We start from the raw sequence: 27,994 nt of genomic DNA on the forward strand, positions 1-27,994 counted from the left end.
CTCCCACCATGAGGGTCCTGGAAATCAAACTCAGGTAGTCAGGTTTGGTAGCAAGTGTCTTTACCCACTAAGTCATCTCGCTGGTCCCTAATTCCACTTTCTCATCACCCACGGGAAGAAATGCTGCACCCGTTAACTGTCAGTCGTCTTCCACACTTCCCTTGTCCCAGTTTCCAGCACCCTCTGACAGATTCTGTTTCAGTTGAGCAGTTGTAAGCGGCCCAGTGTGGGTGCTGGGAACCAAACACAGGCTCTCTGGAAGAGCAGCCAGGGTTCTAACCCCTGACTCTATAGATTTGCCTATATGAGACATCTCATCTAAAAGTGTGCCACTCTGTGTTTTTATTTCACTAACACGTTTACAACAGGGCTTGTCTTGTAGTTTTCAACTAGCAGTACTTTATTCCTTTTTTGTAGGCTGAATTATTACAATGACTCTTGGGAAAGGCTGACCTAAATACAAATTTCCATCTAGACTTAGGAAGACGACACGGCTTCTCTTAGCAGGCTTTGTCGAGTTGCTCTGAGGTAAAACTGCCCGGCTTCCTTTCTCTCTGACCAGGAGTGTCCTGCTACCCTCAGGCAGCTTCCAATCGGCTGGGGGACTACAGCGGCCGCCTCTCTTGAGGCGTGAGGCGTCTTGCCCTCCTTCCCAGCAAACTCTCGGGCGAGCTCTCGCCTCTCCTCCCTCCCGTCACCCGTGTCACCCCACAGGCTCCTCCCGCTCCTCGCCCCGCCCCCCGGAGGAGGCAGAAGGAGGAAGTGACGCACAGGAAGTGTCCTGGTCCCCTCACAGTGGAGGAAGGAATCAAGCTCCCAAGATGGCGGCGTCTGAGGAGCGGATGGCTGAGGAAGGAGGCGGCGGCCACGGCGACGGCGGCTCCTGCTCGGCCGCCGGCTCCGCTCAGCGACAGCCCCCGCCGCCCCCGTCGCAGGCCCCGCCGCCGGGGTCCCAGGCGCCCGCGGCGCCCGCGCTGGCTCCGGACCACCTGCCTCAAAACAACACACTGGTGGCGCTGCCCATCGTAGCCATCGAGAACATCCTCAGCTTCATGTCCTACGACGAGATTAGCCAGCTCCGCCTGGTGAGGCCCGCGGGACCCCGCCTCCTCCGTGGCCTCTTCCGTGGCGTCCGGGCCGGGGTCTGGGGAGGGAGCCCCGGGGCCGGGCGGCCGGGACGCGGAGCGCGCCGCTGCCGCCCCAAGTGTCCCCGGTGCCGGGCGGCGGCGCCGCTGCAGGGGCCCCTGGAGGACCGAGGACGGGCGGGCGGGAGGGAGGGCTCCGCGCCCCGGGGGTCTGTCTCCTCACCCCAGCCGGGGACCCGCCCGCCCGCCGGCGACAGGTCACGGAGTTGGGCTTGGTGCCCGCCGCCCGGCTGAGCAGGGGTCGGTCCCCCAGGGGCTGGCGGCCTGCCTCGACTTACCGCCCGGGCTGCCCCACCCCCCGCCCAAGTCGGCAGGCGATCCCGGCCAGGCTCGGGTTGTGTTGCAAGAATAGTGTATTGTTCCTCCAGCCACCCGAGCTTCCTGGTCGAGGGGGATGGAGTGGGTTTGTTTGGTCCACCCCCGTCCCCCCCCCCCGCAACCCCACTTGCGTGCTTTCGTGGCTCCAACCCGAGCCGGACTTGGCCGCCAAGTAGAGCCCTGGGAAATGACCGGTCCGCCTTTGCCTCCCTGACACTTCCTACCCAGAGCGGAGCAGCTTGCCCCTTGACAAACTATTACCCACCCACCACCCACCCCCTTCCCCATCCAGGTCTTGCCATCGTTTTTTAAACTAGTGCTTCAAGCCCACCCCCCACCCCCACTCCCCCACTGTCAGAGTGGGTTATTTATGCCCTCAACAGAGCACGTTCTATCAAAGATTTTAAAAGGGGAAGAAAAAAAAATTGCCTTTGGAATTTTGCTACATCTCAGAGGTTTGACCGAGGATTTGATGAATTCCTTGGTCCAGGAAGATACCTCACTTCCTTCCAGTGAATTTATCTTCAAGTGGTCAGGAAATTTGAAGGAGGTGGACATTTTGAAGTGATTGAGAGCCCGTTCTGTGCAGTCTCTAAATGTGTTCGGGATTGTTTATAAAAGGACAAAGACATCTTTCTGAATGTGCTGTGTGTAGCATTTTCTTAATAATCAATATGCCATATTTTAGACCTATACGCCTCCCACTCAAAATTGACCGTAATTGCATTTCAAAGGAAATCCTCTTCAAATAGCCTGTAATCATTCATTCACACGGTGTGCAGGTGTTGTGGGTGGGTGCGTGTGTGTGTTTCCCCTGGTCAGTACAGCACTTCAACCATGCCAGTCTCCAGAATGGAAAATTTCTTCAGTTGGAAGTAGGTTTTTCAGAATATGGTGCCCTTGATTTTCAAAACATCGTCCTAGAATTTCATGTAGAATCATAAGTATTTCTTTATATTTTACGAAGAATGGTGGTTGACCAGAATTTCGCTTTATGTACACGGTGTTTGACAATTGGGCATAACATTTGATTGAATTGAGCCAGTCAGCCAGACAATGGCTCTGCAAAGCTTGGAATGTTCACAGTTGTTTTAAGTGTTGAGAAAAACTGGGTTTTATTTGCATGTTAGTCATTTTCCTTTTTTTTTTCATTGATTTTTGTTTGGTGTATGTGTGTGTGCTACTGCTCTTTCACTGTTCTGGACTTCAAACTCAGTACTCTATCAGTTGTAACTGGTTTGTTTTTCTGTTTTTTTGGCCTAGTGTTTCAGATTTATAATTTAAAACATTTTTCATAAGGAGTCCCTTTGCTCCCAGCCACTTTTATACCTGCACGTTTGGTTTAGAGACCAGGAGGTCTTGTCCCTTTCTTTTCCTAATGTTACTGGATCTTTGTGCGACCTAAGATGGATCTTTGGTTTTAGATTCATTGGTCTCAGAAAATACAATTCAAGTAACATAAAATACAGATGTTCTTTCTTGTCACTAGGTGTCAGCATTAATTTAATTATGATCTTTTTGTGAAACTGATAGAAAAGAGACATTGCCTGGCAGGCTCTTTGTATATATCTTTTCAATTTAAATGGTTATTTTTACCTAAATTGTTTGCCAGAAAAACCCAAGAGACTTAAGTGTATGTTCTGGCATCTGCTATGTACATTACTTAAGTTCCTTCCATTGTGTTTTCTTGAATAAGAAGTAAGGCTGGATAAGCTAGGAAGGGAGTAATAGTAAGAATACAGGTAGCTTCCATAAAGCAAAATTGTAATCCATGGGCTAGTGTATGCATTGTTAAGATAGACATTTTGCTTTTTTTCTTCCTCTTCCTCTAAGACATCAGTCTTCCCCTGTTTCTAGCACCTAACTTAAAGGGCAGGTGCATAATCCAAGTACTCAATATTCTGTATTTTCTATAAAAGATCTCTGACCTGGAGTTGCTGCAATAATATATTTCAATTATTTTTCCAGGTTAGTTGGTGATAGTCTTTGCTTCCTGTAACCATAAATAATTGAAATTTGATTTTCCAGTCTACTGATTTCTGAAGGTCTGTCTGAATGAATGCCTTATTCAGTTGGCTTTCTTCCTGCTACTAAATTTTGCTTCCCAAACATATGCAGCCTGAAAATTCTGGCTCCACAGAAATAGTTTAAATATTTAATTCCTATCATGTGTTAAAATGTATCTGGCTGAATACTGCTTTTCAGATGGCAAGGTCTGTACTTTGAGTTAGATCCTTTCCCAGTGAGACAGACAAATTAGTGTTGATGTGGCTTTGGTGTATCACCCAGACCCTTAGTAAGGGCTTAAGAGATTGGAAACAAGTAGCCAGGGGTAAGGATGGAGACTACCCTTAGGGAGGAGAGCAGAGCTAGCTTTCAGTGTGTTACTTTGACTCATGAGGCTAGTGTTCTGTGTAGGAGAGGATTTTCAAGATAGTAGAGATACTGTCGGTGGTTCTCCCCTGTAATTCTGGTGGTGCTCGTGTAAATAGAGTGGATCTATTATATTTCAGAACGTAAATATGACTGCATGTTAGACCGAGAATTCTTGCTTATTATCTGGAATAGAAATTTCCAGTCAGCAACCAAGTATATAAAGCCACACTCTGCCCCAAGAGACTTGTCTAGATCACTCTAGAGAGTAGACTCTGCTGTTTATAGTTCCTTTCATGGTTTGTTTGTTTTTACATAGAGAAAGCTTTAGTTATAGATTGGGTTGGTAGTAGGAACAATGAAGAGACCTTTTTCTTTTGTTTGAAGTAGGCCTCTTCTCTGCCTTATTTCTCACTGTATGTTAGAAGTTCTTGACCTTTTGTCTCAATATACCTTTATACTCTTTTTTAAAGGTTATTGATGGTCCCAAGACCTTACCTTAGAAAGTTCCATAAAACAGAAGAATACAAACACACAACCATTAGCTCTGAGAATACCAAGGCATCGCATTATTACTGTACTGCTCTGGAATCCTCAGCTGGATTGAGTGAGTGAAAGAGTCACCTCTTTTCCATTATGAGAATAGTTTGGCCTTGGAAACCCCAGGAGTCCCACCACCTACCTTGAGAACCACCACCGTTTTTTTACAGTGTACCCTGTGTGGTGGATTTTCTTTCCTCCCAGTTCTACAGCAGGTACTGAAGGAAAGGTAAGGGATAAAAATCTTGTAGGACAGTTCCTCCCTTCTGCTCACTCTTCCTGAGGACTCACAAAGGAAGAGTCAACCAACAGTCCTGTCCCAGTGTCCTTATGGAGAGGTAACGGACACACCCTTCCCAGCACACATAAAAGGGTGTTGAAGTAAAGCAGGGAAAACTTCTTCAGGACCATTGTTGGATCATTACCTGCAGAAAACGTCTGGAAAGCACTGAAGCACCTGGGAGGATTGGCTGAGGGGCCGGCATGAGCTTGAATCTGGAGGTATAAAGTTTTCAGTATGCTGTTAGGAAGTTTCCACCTATCCTTGGACATTATTCCCCAGCAGAGTGAAGTATAAGGAACTATTTTTTATATTCTCCAAGATTGTCGGCCTTTGGTGAGGAGAAATGTCCAAGAACGTTAGCAGAATAGTGGCTGGACAGGGGACTCAGTTGAAACTTGCTTAGTAGTCAGAAGAGTGGGAGTTCCGATCCCCAAAACCACATTTGTGCCAGGTAGGCATGACAGCCCACTTCTAATTCTAGCCTCTACGGTAGAGATCCCCGAAACAAGCGGCTCAAGCCTCAATGTGTTGGCAAGCCCTGGGTTTAAGAGACCACTCTTGAAAAGAATGAAGGAAGAGAGATTGTTCCATATTCACCGTACTTCCGTGTGCACGCGTGCCTGCCTACACAGGTGAACATGCGTGCATGCAAAACATGGAAAGAAGGGGAAAGCGGCTTTAATCATGCCATATGTATTCGTATCCCCTGTGCTGTCTTGGGCAGCTTCTACCAATGCCAAGCTAGAGACCAAGTCTCCACACATGGGCCTTTGGAAGACACCCATATCCCATTGACAACACAAGGTGTGCAGATACATCTGATACCTTCTGTGTAGTAATTCTTTTCCTGTTTTGTGTACGTGTATTCACGTAGGTGCACATACCCGGGGAGAAATAAGGTCAGCGCTGGTAATCCTCCCCGAGTTTATTCCCCCTTATTCACTGTGTATCATTTGGGCCTTCCAGAGCCTGTGATGCAGTGTAAACTTTCAGTGTGTTGAACAAAATAGTTCTAAAAACATTTCACTGTTGTGAATAAACAGTAGAAAGTCACATCATTGTGAAGTAAAGGGGTTTTCTGTAGTTAGTTTACACTAACTACTGAAAAAATGGTCCTTATTTGCCTCAAATAAGGTTTTGTTTTTCAGGTTTTTAATTCACCCCAGCATGAAACTAATATCTTGCAAAACTTTAAATTTTTTCCTTTATGTATGTACATTTGGGGGGGGTCATGTACGCGTCTGTGTGGGTGGCATACATACGCTAGTGAATTCACATATGTGCGTGTGAATGTGAAAGCCAGAGGTTGACTGGTCTGGTTTAGCTCAGGTTGGCTTCAAACTAGCAAACTCTGGGTCCTCCTGCCAGCACCTCCTAAATGCTACAATTACAAGCATACACTACTATTCTTAGCTTAAGGAAAAACATGTTTTAAGATTTGTTTTGCTTTTATTTATATGTGTGTGTCTGTGTCGGCCACATGTGTGTAGTTGCTGTAGGGGCCAGAGGTGTTGGATTCCCTATAGCTAGAGTTACAAGTAACTATGAGCCACCCTTATGACAGTGCTGGGAACCAAACAGGTCTTCTGGAAGAACAACAAACACTTTTAACTGCTGAGTCATCATCTCTCTACCCACCCCCCACCCCCAAGAAAAAAAGTTCTGAGACTAAATTAGCATAGTATAAACAAGATGGCCATTTTTAATGGTGCATCAAAGTACCCACATTTTAATCAATGCTCACTTCCTTTACTAAGGAGAACAGCCCAGATAACAGAAAACTCTTCAAAAAGTCTTCCTTCTGGCTTTATAGGAATCCTCGGAACAGACTCTTCCTAATTGTTTCTCTCAGACTAATGTAAAATGAATTTATATTTTCTTTCAAGTGAATATCTAGGGGACAAACCACCCAAGATAAAATATTTCTTATAATTCTACCTGCTGATGATTGAGAATTATGATGTATATGTGGTGTATATAATATGCCATAGTACTAGGTTACAAGCACTGGCTGCTCTTCCAGAGTACTTAGGTTTGATTCCCAGCACTCATAGCTCTGGCATCTCCCAACCATCCATGACCCAGTTGCAGGGATCCAATGCCCTCTTCTGGCCTCCAAGGGCACATGGTGCGCAAAAGATGTGTGTGCAAGCAAATCACCCATGCTTATGTATACATATACTGTGTGCTAGCACGAGCACTGTAAGGCAGCCTGTTTTGTAAGGTGGACATCATTTTTTAGGAAACATAAAATACTGTTATGTGAGACTTGGTAAGTTGATCCTTCTTTGGACAAGAGAAATGAAAGTGAATTCCCTGAAAAAGAAAATAGGAAAGAAAACAGGCAGAATGGATGTCCTCATTAACTATGATTTTATAAATGTCATTTCATCCATCATTAATTCTGGGCACCTTTACCTTGACTCCTTCACTTGTCTGCTCAGTCTCTTGCTCTAAATGGGGTGGGGCAGTTGGGTGCACGGGCAAAGATGTAGCTCACCTTTTACTAACCCGTTTGAAGAGCACAAATATAAGACGTACCTCTCAGTACTTGCTTTGTGTAACCACAGTGTCATCTGTTTCCGGGATTTAGCATTCGAGCTTATCTTCAGCTTTCTCAGTTTTCCTCAGATGTCTTCTATAGCTCTTTGGGGGGAGGAGCATCTTGGATCTGATAAAGAATTAAGCTCTAGAATACTCCACACTTCCATTCTTTTCTGCTATCGATCTTTTGAAGAGTTCAGGGGCATATAACTAGTGAAGTCACCTGTAGTAGCATGTAATTGTGATCTCAGCACTTGAAAACCTGAGACAGGAGGATTGCTTCAAGTTCAAATTCAGCCTGGGCTATACTCAGGACCCTGTCCCCAGTCAAAACAAGTGAAAAATGAAGTTCTGCTCTGTAGTCTCGTATCAGTAGTTTGAACTCAGGCATTGAATCTCTAATGATAGCTTTTGAATTATTTAGAGAAAAACACCAAGCGTTTCACTTAAAAAATGAAACAAAACTCTAGAGCAGCCGGGCGTTGGTAGCGTACACCTTTAATCCCAGCACTCGGAAGGCAGAGGCAGGCAGTTCTCTGTGAGTTCGAGGCTAGCCTGGTCACCAGAGTGAGTGCCAGGATAGGCTCCAAAGCAACACAGAGAAACCCTGTCTTGAAAAACAAAACAAACAAACAAACAAAACAACTAAAGCACCAGAGAATATGTTGTAAAAACTGAGCTGTATTACACAATGTCCTCCATTCCAAGTTAGTGTTTCATAGCTTGGTATTTATGAAATCAGAGTGTACCTTGAGCTGCTGTATATGTTACTGTGGTGATTTATATGAGTGATATCTGAAAGTCTTTATAGCATCTTAAGCAAAACTGAAGACTTCCAGGGTAGTATTTTTTTTTCAAGACAGCTCAGGCATCAGAGGAGGAAATGCTGCAAATTAAAAGGCATCATGTATTATAAGCTGCTCAGCCAAGTGTCTACCTTAGAATTAAATAAAACTTGACTTCAGAGATATTAAAGGAAAATTGCAAGTTTCACAGATTTTATCATGCAGTTGCTTTGCATTGTTGAGAAAGACCATGGTTGACAACAAATCTAAAAAACAAAATTTTAAACAAATATGTGAGGGGGGTGCTGGAGAGATGGCTCAGCGGTTAGGTACACTGACTGCTCTTCCAGAGGACCCAGGTTCAATTCCCAACACCCACATGACAGCTGACAATTGTCTATAACTCCAGGATCCAACACCCTCACACTCACACAGACATACATACAAGCAAAACACCAATTTTAAAAAAAACTCAAAAAATCTTAAAAACAAAAAACAAATATATATGAAGAAAAATTTTATTAACACTTAAGTTTAAAAAATGATTTTTAAAAAGAATAAACATGACATTTTAAATCCTGAAGTAATTAATGAGTTAGGAAAACTTAATTCTGTTTCCTAATATTAAAACAGCAGTGTCATTGCTGTACAATGGTGGAGTTTATTAGTTCCCTTTGTTTGGGGTTTTTTGGTGGGAGTATATTTTTCCAATAATTATGTAGCATTTATTTTTTTTTCTTCCCAATAAAACTAGAAAAACTGGGCCTGGCGGGCACTTGCTGCTCTTCCAGGAAACCAGGATTCCATTCCCGCATTCCCGTGGCAGCTCACAGCCACCTGTAACTCCAGGTCCAGGGGATCTTCTGGCCTCTCTGTAGGCATCATGTCTGCACATACTACTCAAACATATATGCATGCAAAAACCTATACATATAAAATAACTTTCAAAACTATTAACAGATACATGGATCCATTGTGTATATTGATGTTTATAACTGACATGTTTAAATTGTCTATGACTTTTAAAAACTGTAAGTGCTGCCAAAAGCTGTTTCCTACATCATTTGGTCCCCCCCCCAGGCTTTATTTTTTTTAAGTTGATGCATAAGTGTTGTGCATATTTGGAAAACTGGTAGTTAATTAGTTTGTTTTTGTTGAGACAGTCTTACTGTGCAGTCCGTGCTGGCCTGTACTTGATATGTAGCCCAGGCTGGCCATGAACTCTAGCTCTTCCTTCCAAGTGCTAAGATTACAGGCATGTACCACCAATGCTTGGAGTAGGTTTGGACACGCATATCTGTTGTGTAATGTCCAAATTAGCATAAACAAGAATCTCAAACCTTTATAGTTTGTTTTATAGTGAAAACATTTAAAATCTTTTCCTGGCATATGTAAGTGTACTGTATTTGATCTCTGTAGTTACCTTGCACTTGGTAACTACAACCTTTAAATGGAGCTTAGTGACTGTTGGTTAGCCTTTTCCCACCCGACTCGACCCTTCTCAGCCTTTCCTTTCTAACATTCTTGCTTGTTCCTGTGAACCCCAATGGTTTCTGACATAGGCATCATCTTTGTTTATTATGCTGTGTGTTTTAATTTGTATATTAGGTAAACTGCCAATTGGCTAGGATTTTTGTTGATATTAACAACCAAAGAAAATTTTTCCCTTGAGCCATAGAAAATTATTAACATGCCCCTAAATTTAGAACTGCACTTTAGATGAGGCAGTTTGGGAATTGTTTCTGCTGTGCAGGGTGGTGTTTCTGCAGTTAGGTGTGGTGTGGTGCTGTACCCAGCACCTCTGCACTCTGCCTAAGTGGGGTGATTGAGAGTTGCAGGCTAGCATATACTGGCAGCAGTGGTCATTAAGTTGCTTTCCATAGGGAAGGACATTTAGTACAGTCCAGATTTCCTAAGATGACTGCCTCCTTTTGAATCCTAAACAGATGTGTGTGTGTGTGTGTGTGGTCATGTATCTTCATGCCTGTGCTGTTGGTGCTTATTGAGCATTCATGAAAGAAGAAGGACCAATAAACACTGCGTGTCAGACGCTGTTGACTAATGATTCACAGTGTGTGTTTGATGTTGGCTTCTGTGGTGCTGCTCTAATTTGTCTTTGTGACGTGGTTTTTGTTTTTTTCTGTTTTTGTCCTTTCTGTTAGCTTCCATCTATGGATGTCAGTGCAGGCTTCATTTATAAGCATTTTTTTTCTTTTATCTTCTCCTTTTTCCTCTGGGCTTCATCCATATTGATTTCAGCTGTCTCCAGTGAGTTTTCAGAAGAAAATTTTTTTAACTCTGAATATTACAGTGCTTACAGAAAAAAACAGCCAACTGCCCCAGCATCAACTCTTTGAAAAGATTGGGGATTGTCTTTTAAGAGTGGTTTCTCATTATCTGATTTACAGGCTTAAGACTTGGGAAATTTTCTCTCACCTTCCCTGTACATCTAATCTGTCTTCAGAAATACTTGCTTGGTACTTTGCTTATTGCAGACTTTGTCCATTTGCAGAACCATTGCCTGTAATGCTGCAGTCTTGCTCTTTCTTCCTTAGAAGCCTAATTCAGATCTTCAGTCATGTGCTTTCCGCTTGGTTGACTTTTGGGTTCTCATTAGTGTGTCTTACCTACTCAAATTAGTAAAGCAATCATATTATTGAATTTCTGCATGGTTAAAGAAAGACAATAGAACCCTTAGAACCAGATAGATCCAGTGGAACAAAACTCATAACAAGTAATTTCAACAGTACTTTACAGTTGTCACAGGAATAATCGATTGGCCTTAGGGGGTTTGTAAATATGTGGTTGTTCAAAAAATTATTTAATCTCAGAACTTAGTAATGTTTCAAAGATACAAGAAATATCCTATAACAGTAGAAGGTCTTAACTTTCTGCCTTGAAAGATGAGAATTTAGCCTTCTCTGTTTCCATTTCACACATAAATATACTATCTTTTTCTTCCTCACATTTTCCACAAAAAAAAAAAAAAAAAAATTCAGTGCTCATGTTTGTGGTGATGTGTTTATTCCATATTAGGATACTGAATTTCTAAAGTGTGTTCCAGAGAGCCTACAGTGGTTCCCAAAATGGGCTCTGTAAGATTGCAGGTAACTCATTCTTATGTTTTGTTTCATTTTTAAATGTTTATGGGTGTTTGTCCTCATGTGTATCTGGGCACCTGGTACTTGGGGAGGCCAGAAGAGGACATCAGATCCCCTGGAACTGAGTTACAGAAGGTTGTGAGCTTCCATATGAGTGCTGGAAGAGCAGTGAAGCCCCGCAGATACTTCTGTTCAGTACTAAGATACTATATTTCTCACTCGTTCTTTTAAAGTATACCATAGTGTTTTCTAGTAGTTACGTGGCCTGTGACCTTGTCTATATGTTAGTAACAATTAAAATATCTGCTTGTATGTTCTTGTGGAAATAATTTTTAGAATTTTCTCATATCAAAGAACTTTGACAAATGTAAAATAGTGCTTCTCACTAAGCATGGTTTTAAAAGGAAATTATTTTTCATTTAAAACATGTTATAAAGCCAAGTGAGGTGGCACTTGCCTTTAATACTGGCACTTGAGAGTTAGAAAGATCTCTGAGTTTAAGATTAGCCTGATCTACGTAATGAGTTCCAAGGCCGCTGGAGCCACACAGTCAGTCTATGTCTAAAACACACACACACCTCTGTCTAAAACGCATGTGCACAGGCATGCATGTATGTTCAGAATCAAGTGTGATGCACATGCCTATAATCCCAGTACTTGAGAGGTTGAGGCAGGAAGACCAGGAGGTCAAGGCTATCCTCTGATACATAATAAATTCAAGAACAGCCTGGTTATATGTGACCTTGTTCGTCTTTCTCAGTATGTGGGTAGGACATTGAACCCTCTCGATACCCCTTTTAAATTTACTGTAAAGTAGAAATGATTCATTGTGCCCTCTTCATAGGGTTCTTTTACATTTCACTGGAAACTAAATCCCAATTACTCTTTGCCTTTGAATGAACAGAGCCCTCGGTGGGTTTAAAAAGCAGTGATTTGGAATTTTTTGAGACGTTCTTGCTATATAGCCCTGGCTGGCCTGGAACTCCTCAAACTTGAAATAGCCTTCTCACTTCTTGTTTCTTCAGTGCTGGGATTACTGGGGTGTGTCACTACCCTCAATTTGTTTTTTTACTTTATTATATAGTTGAAAATAACTTTTCCCTAATGTGTTTCATATGGCCTGCTGTGATTCAATATTAAAACATGAAAATCTTCATGAAATTCAGCTCAGTGTACAGGAATTTTTGTCTTCCTGTGCTCCCAGGAAAAATAAACTTAGAGATTTCATCTTAACAAACACATAGCAAGTATTTGTTTATAGATACTGAATGGAATAGGACATATAAAAAGAAGCATGGCATAGCCTCTGCTAATTGGCATGGCCTTGGAAGGCACTAGCTTCAATAGCTTGTAGCATCTAGCCTGTACAGTGAGAAGTAACCTTTAGGTTGATGACCAAACCATTATAAAATTTTCGGGACGGTGGGGGGGACACGACAAAACCACTTAAGTTTTATGTGCTGGATTTAAAGTATTAAAAGATAATAAAGATGCTAAGATTGCTCAGAAATTAGATCTGTAGAACAGAGGCTTTGGGTATGCAGTGGTTTAGAGTAGTCCAAAGGAATTAGCTTGTGTGATTTAATCTCATTTTGTGATTGTCTCAGCTGTCTCTTGCATCGGTCTTGCCAGTGAACCTGTAACGGTGGCCACACCCCTTTGGGCAAGGCTTCAGGTGGACTGAAGCAGAATGAGCTACCTACTATCCACACCTACAGATCTGGCACACTGTTTCTGTGTTCAGCACCCAAAAGTGGTTGCCTTTCCAATGTCCGTTGAGAGGCTTTGGAGGATATAACAGCATCTCATCTGAAAGCCTTGGACATCATGACCCAATCACCAAGAAATACAAGTTCTCATTCTGCTAGTATTTCTGAGATTAGACTAAAATTTGAATTTACCCTTTTGTGGGGGGAGTAAAAGGGAATGTTTCAAACTATTAAAAGCTTCCAGTTACATCATTTTACTGTACTGCAGACAGGATATTCTTCACATCTAAGTAACATCTTTGCCCAAACAATTTCTTAGTGAGACACCATAATAATTCCTTGGGACTGATGACACTGGTAGATACCGCTTTAGGAACGGTAATGCACAGAGACCTTCCCACCTCAGTCATCCCATCCAGGTTTATCATTAATGAATTTGGTCATTGGTTTTATTTTTTTTAATTCTGTCTCCCCTCTGCTTATAGGTATGTAAAAGAATGGACTTGGTCTGTCAGAGAATGTTGAATCAGGGATTTCTGAAAGTGGAGAGGTACCACAATCTATGTCAGAAGCAAGTTAAAGCACAACTGCCAAGGTATGTTCCAGCTAGCGGCGGGGGAATAATCTGGCCAGGCACTGGTGGCACACACCTTTAATCCCAGCACGTGGGAGCCAGAGGTAGGTGGATCTCTGAGTTCAAGGCCAACCTGGTGTCCAGAGAAAGTTCCAAGATAGCCAGAGCTACACAGAGAAACACTGTCTAGAAAAAACAAGGGGAAAACAAAGAAGGCCGGAGAGATGACTCAACAGTTAAGAACATTTGAGAGGCAGAGGCAGAGGCAGGCAGAATTCTATGAGTTTGAGACCAGCCTGGTCTACAGAGTTCCATGACAGCCAGGTCTCTGTAGAGAGACCATGTCTCAGTCAATCAATCAATCAAGCATTGAGTCAGGTGTGATCGTGCACATCTATAATCCTAGCACTTAATGATGGAGGCCGGAGGATCAGGAGTTCGAGGTCAGCCTGGGCTACATGAAACCCTAGCTTTGAAGGAGTCTCAAAAAACCAAAATGAAAAAAAGAGAGAAGCTGGGATACCAGCATGGGACTGATCCAGACCCCAGGAACATGGGTTTCAGTGAGGGGACCTCCTGTAGTAGTTCAGTAGCATAGGGGTGGACTTTGGGAGCCCATTCCACATAGAGGAATACTCCCTGAGCCAAGACACATGGGGGTGGGCCTAGGCCCTATCCCAAAGGATACAATAGACTCTAATGACCCCCTATGGAAGGCCTCACCATCCAGGGGGGAGCAGAAAGGATATGTGATAGGTAGGGTTTTAGTTGGGGGGGGTACGGGAGGATGGGTAGGAGAAGGGAACTGGGATTGTCATGTAAAACAATGCTGTTTCTAATTCAAATAAAAAAAAAATGGAAAAAAAGTGAACAAGACAAATAAAAGGGCTCGTGTGTTTGTGGCATGGAAGATTGTATATTGTTAATGTGACAGTGTTTCTCAGGACATACATACATACATACATACATACATACATACATACATACATACATACATACATACACATACATACACACACATACTCACTCCTGACCAAAGCTCAGCTCTATACATACATAGTTTTTAGAATTTGGACAGCTAATCTTAAAATTCTTGTGGAAATATAAGAGACCCAGAAAAACTAACACAGTTTTAAGTAACAGTGTTGAAAGACTAATACTTCTTGATTTCAAAACTTAGTACTAAGCTGCAGTAATCAAAATAGTATGGTACAAATATAATGATAGACACATAGATCAATGAAATAGAATAGAGAGTGTGGAAAATAAACCCTTGTGTAGTTATTTGATTTTCAGTAAGGATGCCAAGAAAGTTCAGTTGGATAAAGAATGGTATTTTTTTAAAAAAAAATTGGTCAGATAAGGTGATACACGCCTTTAATCTCAGCACTTGGGAGGCAGAGGCAGGAGGATCTGTGAGTTCAAGGCCAGTCTGGTCTACTTAGCAATCTCTGAGACAGCAGGACTACATAGAGAGACCAGTAGAGGTCAGCAAGATTGCTCACAGGTAAGGGCACTGACAAATCCTTTTGTAAAACACAAAATGAACCACATTAAAAGTTAAACAGCCAGGCATTAGTGGTGCACGCCTTTAATACTAGCACTTGGGAGGCAGAGGCAGGCGGATCTCTGTGAGTTCGAGCCAGCCTAGTCTACAGAGCGAGTTCCAGGACAGGCTCCAAAGCAATACAGAGAAACCCTGTCTTGGGGGTGGGGGAAGTTAAACAGATATACTTCAATAAAGCAGTTTGCCCCAAGTGTGTATTCAAGAGAATTAAAATGTGTGCCCATACAAAAACTTGAACACTATAGCTCAGTGGAGCACTTGGCTAGAATGTACAAGGTCCTGGCGTGGTGTCTTAATTAGGGTTTCTGTTGCTGTGAAGAGACACCATGATCACAGCAACTCATTTCAGTGGGGTGGCTTACAGTTTCAGAAGTTCACTTCATTATCATCATGGCAAGAGCAAGACATTGTGGCATGCCAGCAGACATGGTGCTGGAGACGTAGCTGAGAGTCCCATATTTTGCAGGTAACAGGAAGTGGTCTGTCTCACTGGGAGTAGCTTCTTCCAACAAGGCTACACCTCTCTTTGGGGGCCATTTTCTTTCAAACCATATCTAGCTGGTAGGTGATGGCGCATGCCTTTAATCTCAGCACTCGGGAGGCAGAGGCAGGCAGATCTCTGTGAGTTTGAGGCCAGCCTGGTCTACAGAGCGAGTGCCAGAATAGGCTCCAAAGCTACACAGAGAAACCCTGTCTCAACTCCTCAAATCACCCCGCCCAAAAAAAAAAACCCAAACACTACATCTGGGTCCAAACACAACAAAAACACATACTTGTACAGATATTCTTAGCATCTTTATTCATAATCAAAATAAACAACCCAGGTGTGTAAAGGGATGGTATCTGTGCATAAGAGGATGTTATTCCAAAATAAATGGCCAGTGTTAGAGCATCAGTGAACTGTGTAAACTATAGAAATGTGAAAAGCCAGACACAAAGGCTACCTCACGATCCCATTTATTCTGGTGTTCAGAAAAAGGAAATCATAGAACAGAAGGTAGATGACTTGTGAGATGGCTGCAGCTGATGAGGAGTACATGTTTTCATTCTGAGGTGATGAAGGTGTGCCGAATTTAGATAATGGTAATGCCCGTACCACTCTGTAATACACAGAATCTACTCTAATTAAACTACATACCAAATAGAGTGTGGCATAGGAACAACTATCGTCTAAATAAAGAAATACTTTATGTAGTTTTACATATGAGTTACTGGTGAGTAAAACTGTTACAGGAGATTGAAGGAGAAAGAGAGAAGGATGTTGGTATCAGACTCAGGGCCTCACGGGTACCGGGCAGGTGGTCTACCACTGTGCTGCACTGCCAGCTATTACTGTGTCTGCAAACAGTGATTTTTAAAACAGATGTTTTGTTAGCAGTAGTTCTTGTTAAAGATCTATGAGCATTACAGTTATGACCCAGTTGCAAATGCCTAAATTATTATGTTAAAGTTCATCTGTTTGATTAGGATACTTGGATTGGTTAACATTTTATTCTCCTCTACTGCTTTAACAGTCACCACTGACTTATTGTTATTTCAGGAGAGAGTCAGAAAGGAGAAACCATTCTTTAGCTCGTCATGCAGACATCCTTGCTGCCGTGGAAACGAGGCTGTCACTGCTAAATATGACCTTCATGAAGTATGTGGATTCCAACCTCTGTTGCTTCATCCCAGGAAAGGTAACCAGTGCCACATACCCAGAAAGCTGGGCTGCCCTGTGTAAACTAAGTCTTCAAATGTTACAGTTTTTATGATGTCAGAAATATTACTTCTCTGAATGTGTTTTTATTAGTGGCTATATTTAGCTTTTCTGTACAATTATAAATATGCATCATTTATGTGATATTGACATTTAAAAGTCTAAATTGTAAAATGCACAGCAGAAAACAGAGACTTGGTGGGGGCTCGTAGTTAAGAAAACATTTGACCTTTATGGTCAGAATACCAGAAATGCTGCATTGAACAAGAAAAGGATTGTGCTGCTTTCAAGATTGTTACTGCTTGGGATTTGGTAGGATGGAGGGTTGCTGGGTTTGGTTTGGATTTTCAGATTTAAGCAGAGTAGTGTTTGTTGGGTGGGAATGTCCAGGGTTAAGGAGTAGACCTCATTACCACACTTGAGATGGCACTTGTACTGTTGCTAAGTAAATCCCCCTTCCCAACCACACTGCATGACCTGAAACTTCAGGAGCGTCCTACTTGTTGAATTGGGTGTAGATTCAAGTGAGATACAGAAGCAATGGAAATGGATTTAAAGATCATTTTGCTTCTTGATAGTGTCCTTTCAGTGGTGGAAATTTCTTGTTTCCATGAACAATTTATAGTGGCAATATTGTGTGTAGATACTGTTGCCATTCTCAGTTTGCAGTGACATCTGATTTGATGGCATATAGTTTATTTCAGATCTTCTTTGTTGTATCTTATTTCCTTATATGACCTACAAATGCTTTTATAAGATACTGTAAGAGCATGGCTAGCTAAAAACTGGGTTCACTTTTTTATAGTAGATTTCATGTATTGTAGCCCTTAGCACTGTGTGCTGCTGAGAAGTTCTTGGAGCCTGTATGACCTGTCCTCTCCAATAAACAATTGCACTGTGCATCTCATTTTTAGTAATAGGAGCAGCACAGACATAGCATCCAGTTCCCTCCTATCAGAGAAAGTGCAGCCTATTGTTCTAACAGGGCTTTGTGGCTGGATTGGGGGCCTGCAAGGATGAGCATTTTTATCTGGCCTTTACAGAAGTTGTTGCCAGTCTTCGTTTGGGTTTACATAACTGAAACATTGATTTGTACTGCCTGAGCAACTGCAGTGAAGTCCAGTCTAGTGCTATTCTTTTTGGAAACCACTTATGTGTCGGCTTTTATAGATGTAGATTTAAATTCTAGCACCAAATCAATGGGCAGCAATGGACACATCTTCAGGTTTCCAGATCTAACCATTGTAGACCATTTGTCTCTTTAATATGTGCTCTTTCTTGAATCATTTGAAAATCTGTTACAGACATTAGTAAGCCTTGATTCTTAGATATGTTCTGTGTTTCCTAAGTACTTGGGCAGTCTTCCTTGCATAACCACTGTACAGATAGAAAACCAGGAAATTTAGCATTAGTAAATTACTTCCTACCTGTCCTTGACAGTTTCTGTTTAGATTTCATTACATGCCACAATAGTACTTTCCTAGTGGTGTTCTCTCTCTCTCTCTCTCTCTCTCTCTCTCTCTCTCTCTCTCTCTCTCTCTCTATCTCCCCCTCCCTCTCTCCCTCCCTCCCTCCCTCTCTCTCTCTCTCTCTCTCTCTCTCTCTCTCTCTCTCTCTCTCTCTCTCTCTCTCTCCCTCCCTCCCTCCCTCCCTCCTGGAACTTGTTATGTAGAATAGGTCAGCCTTGAACAGAGATCCACCTCCCTCTGCCTCTGGAGCACTGGGATTAAAGCCATGTACCACCTTATATTTTTTGTTTGTTTATCGGGGTAGGGTCTTACTCTGTAGTCCTGGCTGGCCTCGAACTCACAGAGATCTGCCTGTCTCTACCTCTGAAATGCTGGTATTAAAGGGGTGGACCACCATTCCAGGCAATCTCTAGTTTCTTCATTATCATAGGCCAGTTATGGTGAGGATAACAATTCAGGTTTATCTAATATTTCTAAAATATTGTGACTTTTTAATTAGATTTCCTACAAAATGTCCTTAAACATAAGATTACTTGGGTTTTTTTTTTTTTTTTTTTTTTACTGTGACTAAGTGAAATTAAAGCTGTAAGCCTTTAAATGAAGTAATGGTCTTTTAAAAATAACAAAGGTGTATATGGGGTGAGTGCCTGCAGAACCCAGAAGGGTGTTGGGTCCTTCAGAGATGTAATTACAGGGGCTTGTGCAGGTCTGTCCTTCAGCAGTGTTCTTGGATGACTGGGAAGTTCTGATTGGCTTTTTATATGCTGTAGTCTTAATATTAGCAAATAACAAAGACTCGCTTGACTAAAAGGTAGCAGAGTGAAACAGGATGAAAAGCACATGTAAGGGTTAAAAATGTAAACTGCTATTCTATGTGAAGTAGAAAGGGTATTCAGACAAACACGTGCATATAAGGGTTTTCAGGGCCCTTGGATTGTGGAAGGCTTTTTTTAAGTATTGAAGAGTGGGAAGGGTGAAGTTGATGTGAAGAAATCCTGGTAGAAGAAAAACACGGGTGGATAACATGAAAATGGAAGCGGTAGAAGCCAACCAGTAGATTGTAAAAGATAAACTCAGCCCACAAGAGCCTGAAGGTGCAGGTGGTCAGTATCTTTGCTTTACAGTGCGGATGTGTGCCTCTCGAAGTGAAGTTTTGTTTAGAAATGTGATAGTGACTCACACTGGGAATATGCCAAACATTTTAAGCACAGAAATATTCCTGAAAATTTAGTTCATTGCTTAAGGCCTAGTTAGGGTTAGGTATGCGGCGTATCACTTAAAAGGCATACAGACAGCCATTGGGTAACCTATAGGGAGACACCCTAGCGCCGCCCCAGGTAACCCGGACAGGTGTGCCGGGACACACCCGTGAGGGCGGGGTGAGGGGAAGTCTGAGATGACGTAGAAGGAGGTTCAAAAAGAGCGGGGCTCACGTGGAAAGCCCTTCTCTCTGGCCACGCTAGCTTGCTACCTGTGGGCTCGCTCTGGCTTTGCTCTGGCTTGCGGTTTGGACTGGTGTTTACCTGAATAAAGAAGTCTTAGCCTTACGGACTACAGTTCATCTTTGAGCGCACGCGGCAACTGCAATCAACAGTAATCCTTGAGGTCCACTGTCTTTCTGCTCCCTCTCAAGACGTGTTTGTCTTGTTGTATTTTTTGTTTTGTTGTGGTTGCTTGTTTGTTTTGAGATAGGATCTCCAGGTTGACTTCCAGTCATGCTTGCCTTGCTCCAGCCTATGAGTGCTGGGGTCACAAGTGTGCTCCACCAGATTAAACAATTATGAGAGATGGTCAGATGAATTCTGAGACAGGGTTTCTTTGTGTGGCCCTGGCTGTCCTAGAACTCACTCTGTAGCCCAGGCTGGCCTCAAAATCACAGGGATCCACCTGCCTCTGCCTCCCAAGTGCTGGGATTAAAGGTATGCACCACCAACGCCCGGCTCCTTTTCCTTATTTTTCCTTGTTTTGTTGCACGTATTCATTATTTGTGCTTTTTGAAATAGGATCTCACTATGTAGCCTAGGCTGGCCCTGGACTTGTGATCTTCCTGCCTTAACCTCCTGAGCACTGAGGTTGCAGGCTTGGCCACCACTTCTGACTGTTGTTTTTCTTGAACCCTCTGTCTCCTCTGCTTTCCCTCCTTGCTCAGAGTTTACCGATTGCTATTTCCATGCCCTCATTAGCCTGCCCAGTTCTCAAGTGAGTCTCCCTTTGCCATCTGTGCCTTACACAGCACTGTATTTGTACATGGAACTCACGGTAGTATGTCTGATGCTATTCATGAGTCATTCACAAAGTTACTGTTGGCTGGGATCTGTCTTTTCACAGCTGAATAAATAAACATTGCCAAACGTGCTGCAAATGTTAGCCTACCAATAAATATGTGTATATACATAATATCTGGAGATTTAGTCATAAAACTGAGAACACCTAATTAAACAGAAGCACATATAAGAATTGTGTTTTGAGAAAATATTCTCAGTATTGAAGTTAACCCTGTCACTTGCCCCTATACACTTTCATTTGGATATGTCAATATTAATACAAATATTTGGCTGTTGTTATTCCTTATTTAGTTAATACCTAGAAGTAGCTGGCACGTGCCAGGCACTGTGGGGCTTTGGGTATCCGATAGTGAAACCGACCGTGATCTCTTCTGAGGATGTCTCAGACTCGCAGAGACCTGCCTGCCTCTGCCTCCTGAGTGCTGAGAGTAAAGGTGTGCACCCCCTGCCTGGCCCCGAATAAGAATCTTATTATCCCTGTTTACTAGTTTTTACTCTGATACTTTGAAACATCACAAGCATTAGGAAGCACTCTGAAAATAACTTGAATGATGTTTTTTATTTATTTTATGTACATTAGTGTGAGGGTGTCAGGTCCCCTGGAATTGTAGTTACAGACAGTTGTGAGCTGCCATGTGGGTTTTGGGAATTGAACCCAGGTCCTCTTGAAGAACAGCCAGTGCTCTTGACCCTGGAGCCATCTCTCCAGCTCCCTTGAATGTTTATTTTAAATGATGTTTGCATAGTTATGTCCAAGAAAAGGTACTCCATTTTACTATAGTCTGGCTTTCTAGCATGGTAGTTGAATAAGTTATTGAAAAGGTTCGTTTTCTTCTGGCATGTATGGAATAGTAACAGCACAAAAATGTAACACTAGCCATTGGTTCTTTGACTGTGCCTTTGGCTCTCTGGCCCTCATGTTCTCTCTTTGGGCTCAGACCCTTGGTGCTGTCTGATGAAACACCCTTGGTGTTCCCTGATGAAACCTGCCCGCTGCAGTTTGCCTCCTGTGCTCCTGACCTTGGCCCAGCTGCCTCTGACACACATCCCCTGATTGCCCATTGAATTCAACACAGTATGTCTCAGTCCATTCAGTCTGCCTGATGCTCTGTCTCAGCTCATTCTGTTCCTCGTCAGTCCTTGCCCACAAAGCTGGTCACTTTGGTGAAGCCATCTTGTGATCATACAAAGGACCATTCCTGACAGTTTAATTTTGCTGACACTTACTGGGCAAGTCATTCTATACTGACCAGGGATCATCACCTTCATCTTGAATCTAGAAAACATTAAGGGCTATGGTTTGTCCAGGTTTTGTTAGACTAGATAATGTGTTTCTTGTATGTTTGTTCTCTGAGCCAAAAAGAGAAGGCAGATTACAAGACTGACCCAGAGTTGGAATGAATGCAGCAAGAAGAAAATGTGAATCAGGGAGGTTTGAGACTCTGTTGGCATAATGGTTTGGCTTATAGCCCCTAGCTCTTGTGAGATAAAGTCCCATTGCAATAGACATTATTTGCACTGTGGTCTTCAAAGATTACTGTTTTCAGGTCTATGTTGAAGCCATGGATGAAGCCAGGGAGAACAATACCCTGGCAGTGAGTAACCCTGAGAACACACTCGGCTAAGGGCATTCAGCTACTGTTCAAGTAGGAGAGCAGGGAGTTAGAAACCAGTGCAGCGAGCCCTTGCTTCTTCTCCATTGGTGTTTTGCCTTCAGATTCCCCATTGCAGTTGTCATTAAAATAGAAAAGGACATTTTGCTGCCATTTGGTGCTAGTGAGAAAGTGTGGTCTGAATGCTTATTCCTAGAAAAAGCTTTAAGGGATAGAGCATGTGGTGGCCGCGCACAAAGAGAGGCATCAGATGGGGTTCTCGGGCTTGGGGACAGCATCAGGGTTGAGTATAGACTTGGGTGACCCTGCCACTACTCCATGCAGAGTTTCTTCAGCAGTCATGTGGTTCTTCTTGTGTGTGTTTGTGTATCTCCCTGGTTGCTCCGATTTCCTTCAGGGCAGGAGCTATATCTTATTGTTCTGACTCTGCAGCTTTAGCACAGTACCCTGGTCCAGGAAGGATGCTTACTGGGTCTAAGCATCCAGAGGCCTGTGCTGTCGATTCACCTGCTCATGAGTTAAGAGCTCTGTAAGTTTTCACAGCAGCTGTAAGATGGGTCATCCCTTCTTCACTATTCAGCTGATCTCTTTTAAAACTTTATAAAGTGCTTACAAAAATTCATTATTGCAGGTGATTGATGAGATTTACCGTGTACTGAGATATGTCAACTCTACCAGAGCCCCTCAGCGAGCCCATGAAGTATTACAGGAATTGCGGGACATCTCCTCCATGGCAATGGAGTACTTCGATGAGAAGATTGTTCCAATCCTAAAGAGGAAATTGCCAGGATCAGATGTGTCTGGAAGACTCATGGGCTCTCCTCCAGGTATCCTTTTTGGTTTTTTTTCTTTTGCTGACAAGGCTTCACTGTGTATCTATTGCTCAAGCTGGCGTCAGACTCTGGATAGCCTATGTTAGCCTGAGACTTAGGGTGATCGCCATGCCTTGGCCTCTCAGTGCTGGGAGCTGGCTATGCACCACGAGCACGGCAGCCCCCCTTGGGCGTGTCTTCAGTTTCTAATAACCTCGGGAAAACATGATAACCTGTTGTCTGTGTTTTCAATTACCCACACGTAGTTGGTTTTGTGCTGAGGATGGAGCCCAGAGCTTTACACATATTCTGCTGCAAGGTTACTTCCCCAGCTCCCTGCTTCTGGTTTGGAGGGGTTTTGTTTTGGTTTGTTTTTTTCTTAAATTATGCTCTCTAGATCCATTTCATGGCTAATTCTTTGCATGTGACCATACCACTAATTTAAAATTAGTTTTGTATTGTAATAAACCCAAAATCCTAAAATAAGCTGAAGTGTTCCTAGTAGAAAACATGAATGATTAACCCTTTAAATACTTTCTCCACAGTTCCTGGACCATCTGCAGCCCTGACAACAATGCAGCTCTTCTCCAAGCAAAACCCTTCAAGACAAGAGGTTACCAAACTCCAGCAGCAGGTTAAAACCAACGGTGCTGGCGTGACTGTCCTCAGGCGTGAAATTTCTGAGCTCCGCACCAAAGTGCAAGAACAGCAGAAACAGCTTCAAGACCAAGACCAGAAACTGCTAGAGCAGACCCAGATCATAGGTGAACAGAATGCACGGTTGGCAGAGCTGGAACGCAAGCTCCGAGAAGTCATGGAAAGTGCAGTAGGAACATCCTCAGGGTCTGGGCAGAGTGAGGAGTCTCCTCGGAAGCGAAGGAAGGCAACAGAAGCCATAGACTCTCTTAGGAAATCCAAACGACTTCGGAATAGAAAGTAAATTGGAATGTAGTTGTAGCTCCAGAGGATGACACCCATGACTGGGAGTTTAAGCAGTTATTCCTGTCAGAAGGCTGGAGCAACATGGCGTCCCTTAGGCTTCCAGGCGATCAGAACACAGCTTACACTTGGCTCTTGTGGTTGGCATCCTTTTCGCGCTTCTCTGGTGGAGCCGATGCACAGAACCTCCTTACTTTGCAATAGATCTGTACTAACCAGACCCATGCTATCATGTTTGGGAGCTAACGTTTTTCCTGTGCAGATGATGTGTTAAGTTTGTTTGTTTCAGCATATATGCACATTACATACGGATTTTAAACAAACCCATTCTTGACAGACTAAAAATTAAGTTTAATACATAAAATGTCCTGTTCACTTGAAAGAAAAAAAAATCTACTTTTTAAATGGACACTATCATGTCTAAAAAAAAAAAAAAAAAAAAAAAAAAAGTTGACTTTTTGTTTGTTATAAGTGGCCTTTGTCTGGAATGTCTGAGAAGTAGTTAATGCTTTGGTATTGAAGCGATGGGTAACGGAAAGGACTGCATAGTGTTGACTGTAGCAGGGGCTCTACAGTACTATCTATTTTTGTAAACTACTGGCAAAGGATGTTTCCAGTTGCTAGATACATGCTTTCAGTTTTCTCTGGGGCCATGTCCTACATTTGCATGGATGGATGCATGCATTGCCTAGTCAGCACACTTCACAGCTCTTGCACTGGTGTTGATCTTGAACCTCTACACCACTGGTAGAGCTGCGCCTTTATTGGTTTAAGCGCTTAACATCTTCCCCTGCAGCAGCTTACTTGTAGGGGGAGAATCGTCAGTCAATTTGTCCTCCGGTTTTGCAGACACAAGAGACTGTAAAGTCCATTGATGTGTCTCTTCTCTGTAGGGTTAGGTACACTGACTAAGACAGAACCCATATCCAAGCCTCTTTCTGTAGACGTCAGACCTCTGGGAACTAGTCATGATTCTAACTTGTCACTGTGTTTATGGGTCAGTCATGACTGAATAGGGACCCAGCTGACGGAAAAAGTTCATTGAAGAAAATTGTGCCGTGAGAAAGCAGTTTCATCATTTTCTGGGGCACGAGCCAGGTGAAGCTTTTGAATACCACTTTGAAGCTCCCATGATCCCATGAACAGAAGCTTTAGTTTTGTTTGCACTCCTGTTTTGAGCTTGTAACTGGAAATGTGTGTCTTGCACTGTCCAACCTGAGTGGTCACTATAACAACCTCCAAATTGTGTAAAGTGCTTCTTTTCCCTGTTGTATATTTTTGACCATTCAATAATCACTGTCCTATTTTTATTATAATGTACTAAATTATTTAATTTTGTTCTTTTAAACATCTGTTGCTTTGGGCTTCAGTTATTTATAGTAAATTTAGGTATGAGATAGTAAAAACTATCCCTTTCCAGGTGAAAGTTGACACCTGTGTAAAACTAAGGTTTTGGTAAATCCCACAGTGGGATTGTTGTCATCCGTCCAACATGATACGTTATGCATCCGTTAGGTTACGTTTACCAAGTGACACTCTCCTACCCATTCCTAGTATCGTCCCGTCATGACCCTGTCCCTGGTTTTGTTCAAGTTGTCCATTTACAAATGTAGTGTGTTTTCAGTGAGAAGCCCTAACATGACATCCAAATGTTTCATGGTTTGTTGGGAAGGTAATTTTAAAATAAACAGTTTCCTAAAAAGATTGTCAGCCAAGGTCATCCATAAAGGTCCTTTTCTAGAACTTGTTTTTTCAGCAGGTCTCACTTTTGCAGCCCTAGGACGTAGCCATATCACTCTAGCCTTGGAGGAGGCCTGTCAGGCACTCCGAGCTTGACTTTATCAGTCTACTGTTCTGGTAGAGGAAGACTTTTTTTAAGCATCAAAGTACAGGTTTTCAAAGTATAATCCTTATGCATCAAAGAAATAAGCCTCAAATTATTTCTTCAATAATTTAACAATTTCTCAGAAATTTTTTTCAAACTCCATCTAACTAGCCTAAATGTAATCGCTAGTCTTCCATTAGTTAGTGTGCGTGCATGGCTTTCGTAATGAACACTCACGGTAGGAAGGGACATGTCTGCTTGCACGCACCTGTGGTCTCCAGCCCATCAGATTGAGTTGCACTTGTTCCATAAGTATCTGTAACTAAGAATAAAGTACTACAGCTCGCTTGTCTTAAGCTTTACTTGGAGTAGCTAACACATGTTAGGAAGTTGTCTTGACCATTTAATACAGTTCTTTGGGATAGCATAGTAGCATTTAGAGTTTTCCAAATCATACATTATTTTAATAGATAAAACTGACTTGCCATGGGAAACTTAAGCAGCCTCCTGAGAGAGACCTCTTGCATTTCCTGGCAGGAGCTTACATAATGTAGGTGGGTTACAGCACCTTTCATGAAGTGTCCCACCAAGAAGCGACTCCTCTGTTTGAATGGGTCATCCCCATGTATGAGTTTACCCGTGATACACACTACACACAGGCATACAAACATGACAAGACACGCATGGGAGGTGAAAAGGACTGGCCCCTGTCCTGCAGAGCCCTGCTCACCTCCTACATAGACTGCTCAGCTGGTTTCCAACCGACATGGGTTACAGGAACTCCTCAAGCTTCCCTTCTGATGTGGAGAGCCTAGAGGTAATGGGGCAATTAGCAGTAGCCCTACTGTTGTAAAGACGATTGGGGTGCCCCAGGTCGAAAGCCAATAATTTGGAATCAACTTATTTTGTAAAACATGTTTTTTTGGAGTACTGAACTTCACAGGGGCTTGCCTTAATTTAGTAGTTTGAAGATGTATGCGCTAATATTCTATGTGTTGAAATGTTAAAATATTCTATGTAGCCCCAAGAGTGGGTAAAACAAGAGTTTAATGCCTAAATAAATAAGCTAAAAGGTGTCACTACAGCTGGATTTTTTAGAGAAAATGAACACATAAAAAATAGGCTATGCGTCATGAACAAAAATGATGGCACCTTGGGATTGCACTATTTCATGCACTGTTTTATAGGCCATTTCATAGCCTGCACTTTAGCCTCCAAAGAAATGCTGTGTGGTGCCCGTTCCTCTTAGTGCGCTCATTCCTAAGACAGTGCTCACTCTGTTTCACTATGCTGAGTTAGTTTCCTTAGCTGCCTTCCTTGAGTTCTCTGCATCCTTTGCCATAATACTTCCTAGGATCCGAGAACTCCTGTCTCATCAGTTTCCAACCGCATAGCATTTTAGTTTAATGTAAACCTCATCCTTGTGATGAGAGTCATAGATCCTCTTCTAGTGGTGAGTACCTGTTTGCTACCTAAACCAAACCCTCAGGAAGTAGACACTGTGGGATTTGAACACGGGAATGAAAGACCCAAAAGGGAACACATGAAATGCCACAGCTGCTTAGAAATGACTGGTTCTTACAGGGAAATTACTGCCCAATGCTTTGTCTTGAGATCTGCATGAGTTCCTTTAGGGGGCAAGGGGTTCAGTTAACACTACTTAAATGTAAAGCCCGCCATCTGCAGGAAGTTATTTTCAACAAACTCCTAAGTCTACAAAACCGACAGTAACCACCGCTGGTAGAGTGTGGCCACTGACTGCTGTCACTTTGAGTAAGCTGTATGTCACACAGATAAGAACTGGGGCAGGCTTGAGTGATGTTGACCATTCCCAGTTTCCTAAGAATCATGGTTATATCTCTGAAGCCCAAGCATTAAATTCACATTTTCCCTTTGTGTCTGAAGATAACCACACGCTTTAGCATAGGAATCCAATCAGGCTATTGCCAAAGTCTAGTGGTTCATGCTGCCAAAAGGTCAGGCGCGTTGAAGATTCCTTTGTGTGGTATCAAATGTCTGTTTACTTATGCTCATGAGCAGCAATAAACCACTAGTTTACCTTCTGGAATTTTCATTGTTATGACCTAATCAGTTACTGGAAGGTGAAAAAAGCACCTCCCAGCTACACAACAGGACACAGAAATAAATGTGTTGTCACCAGGTCTACTTGTTTGTTTATTTCATACACCAGATTGGAGCTACCACAGACAGATACCATCTCCATAGCTACTGTTCTGAGCCACTGCCCTGTGTTTACACATCACTGTGCTCAGAGCCACCGTGAAAAGCAGGTTTGACTCTAAATGGGGTAGTTGAATGCTGGTAAGCAACATGTCCACAGCGACAAGATAAGAAAGAGACTTCAGTGGGGTTTGATGACCTGCCCGAAGCTTTGCTCCCTGCTGTGCCATAC

General features: G+C 42.7%; 1 protein-coding gene across 1 annotated transcript; it reads left to right on the top strand.

Annotated features, from left to right (window-relative positions):
• The first annotated feature begins 784 nt into the window (after positions 1-784).
• Fbxo28 (F-box protein 28) lies at positions 785-27,743 on the top strand. The gene is made up of 5 exons (XM_027418798.2): positions 785-1,085; positions 13,284-13,393; positions 16,480-16,618; positions 22,637-22,832; positions 23,363-27,743. Exons 1-5 carry the CDS (start codon positions 822-824, stop codon positions 23,755-23,757), a joined length of 1,104 nt encoding a protein of 367 aa, XP_027274599.1. The 5' UTR covers positions 785-821; the 3' UTR covers positions 23,758-27,743.
• Positions 27,744-27,994: the final 251 nt, after the last annotated feature.

This window comes from Cricetulus griseus, chromosome 5 (assembly GCF_003668045.3).
Source record: "Cricetulus griseus strain 17A/GY chromosome 5, alternate assembly CriGri-PICRH-1.0, whole genome shotgun sequence".
In the NCBI taxonomy this organism is placed as follows: domain Eukaryota; kingdom Metazoa; phylum Chordata; class Mammalia; order Rodentia; family Cricetidae; genus Cricetulus; species Cricetulus griseus.

Coding starts and splice junctions, on each gene's coding strand:
- Fbxo28 (XM_027418798.2), top strand. CDS start 822: ATGGCGGCGTCTGAGGAGCGGATGGCTGAGGAAGGAGGCGGCGGCCAC. Junction 1,086..13,283: donor AGATTAGCCAGCTCCGCCTG/GTGAGGCCCGCG, acceptor CTCTGCTTATAG/GTATGTAAAAGAATGGACTT. Junction 22,833..23,362: donor ACTCATGGGCTCTCCTCCAG/GTATCCTTTTTG, acceptor CTTTCTCCACAG/TTCCTGGACCATCTGCAGCC.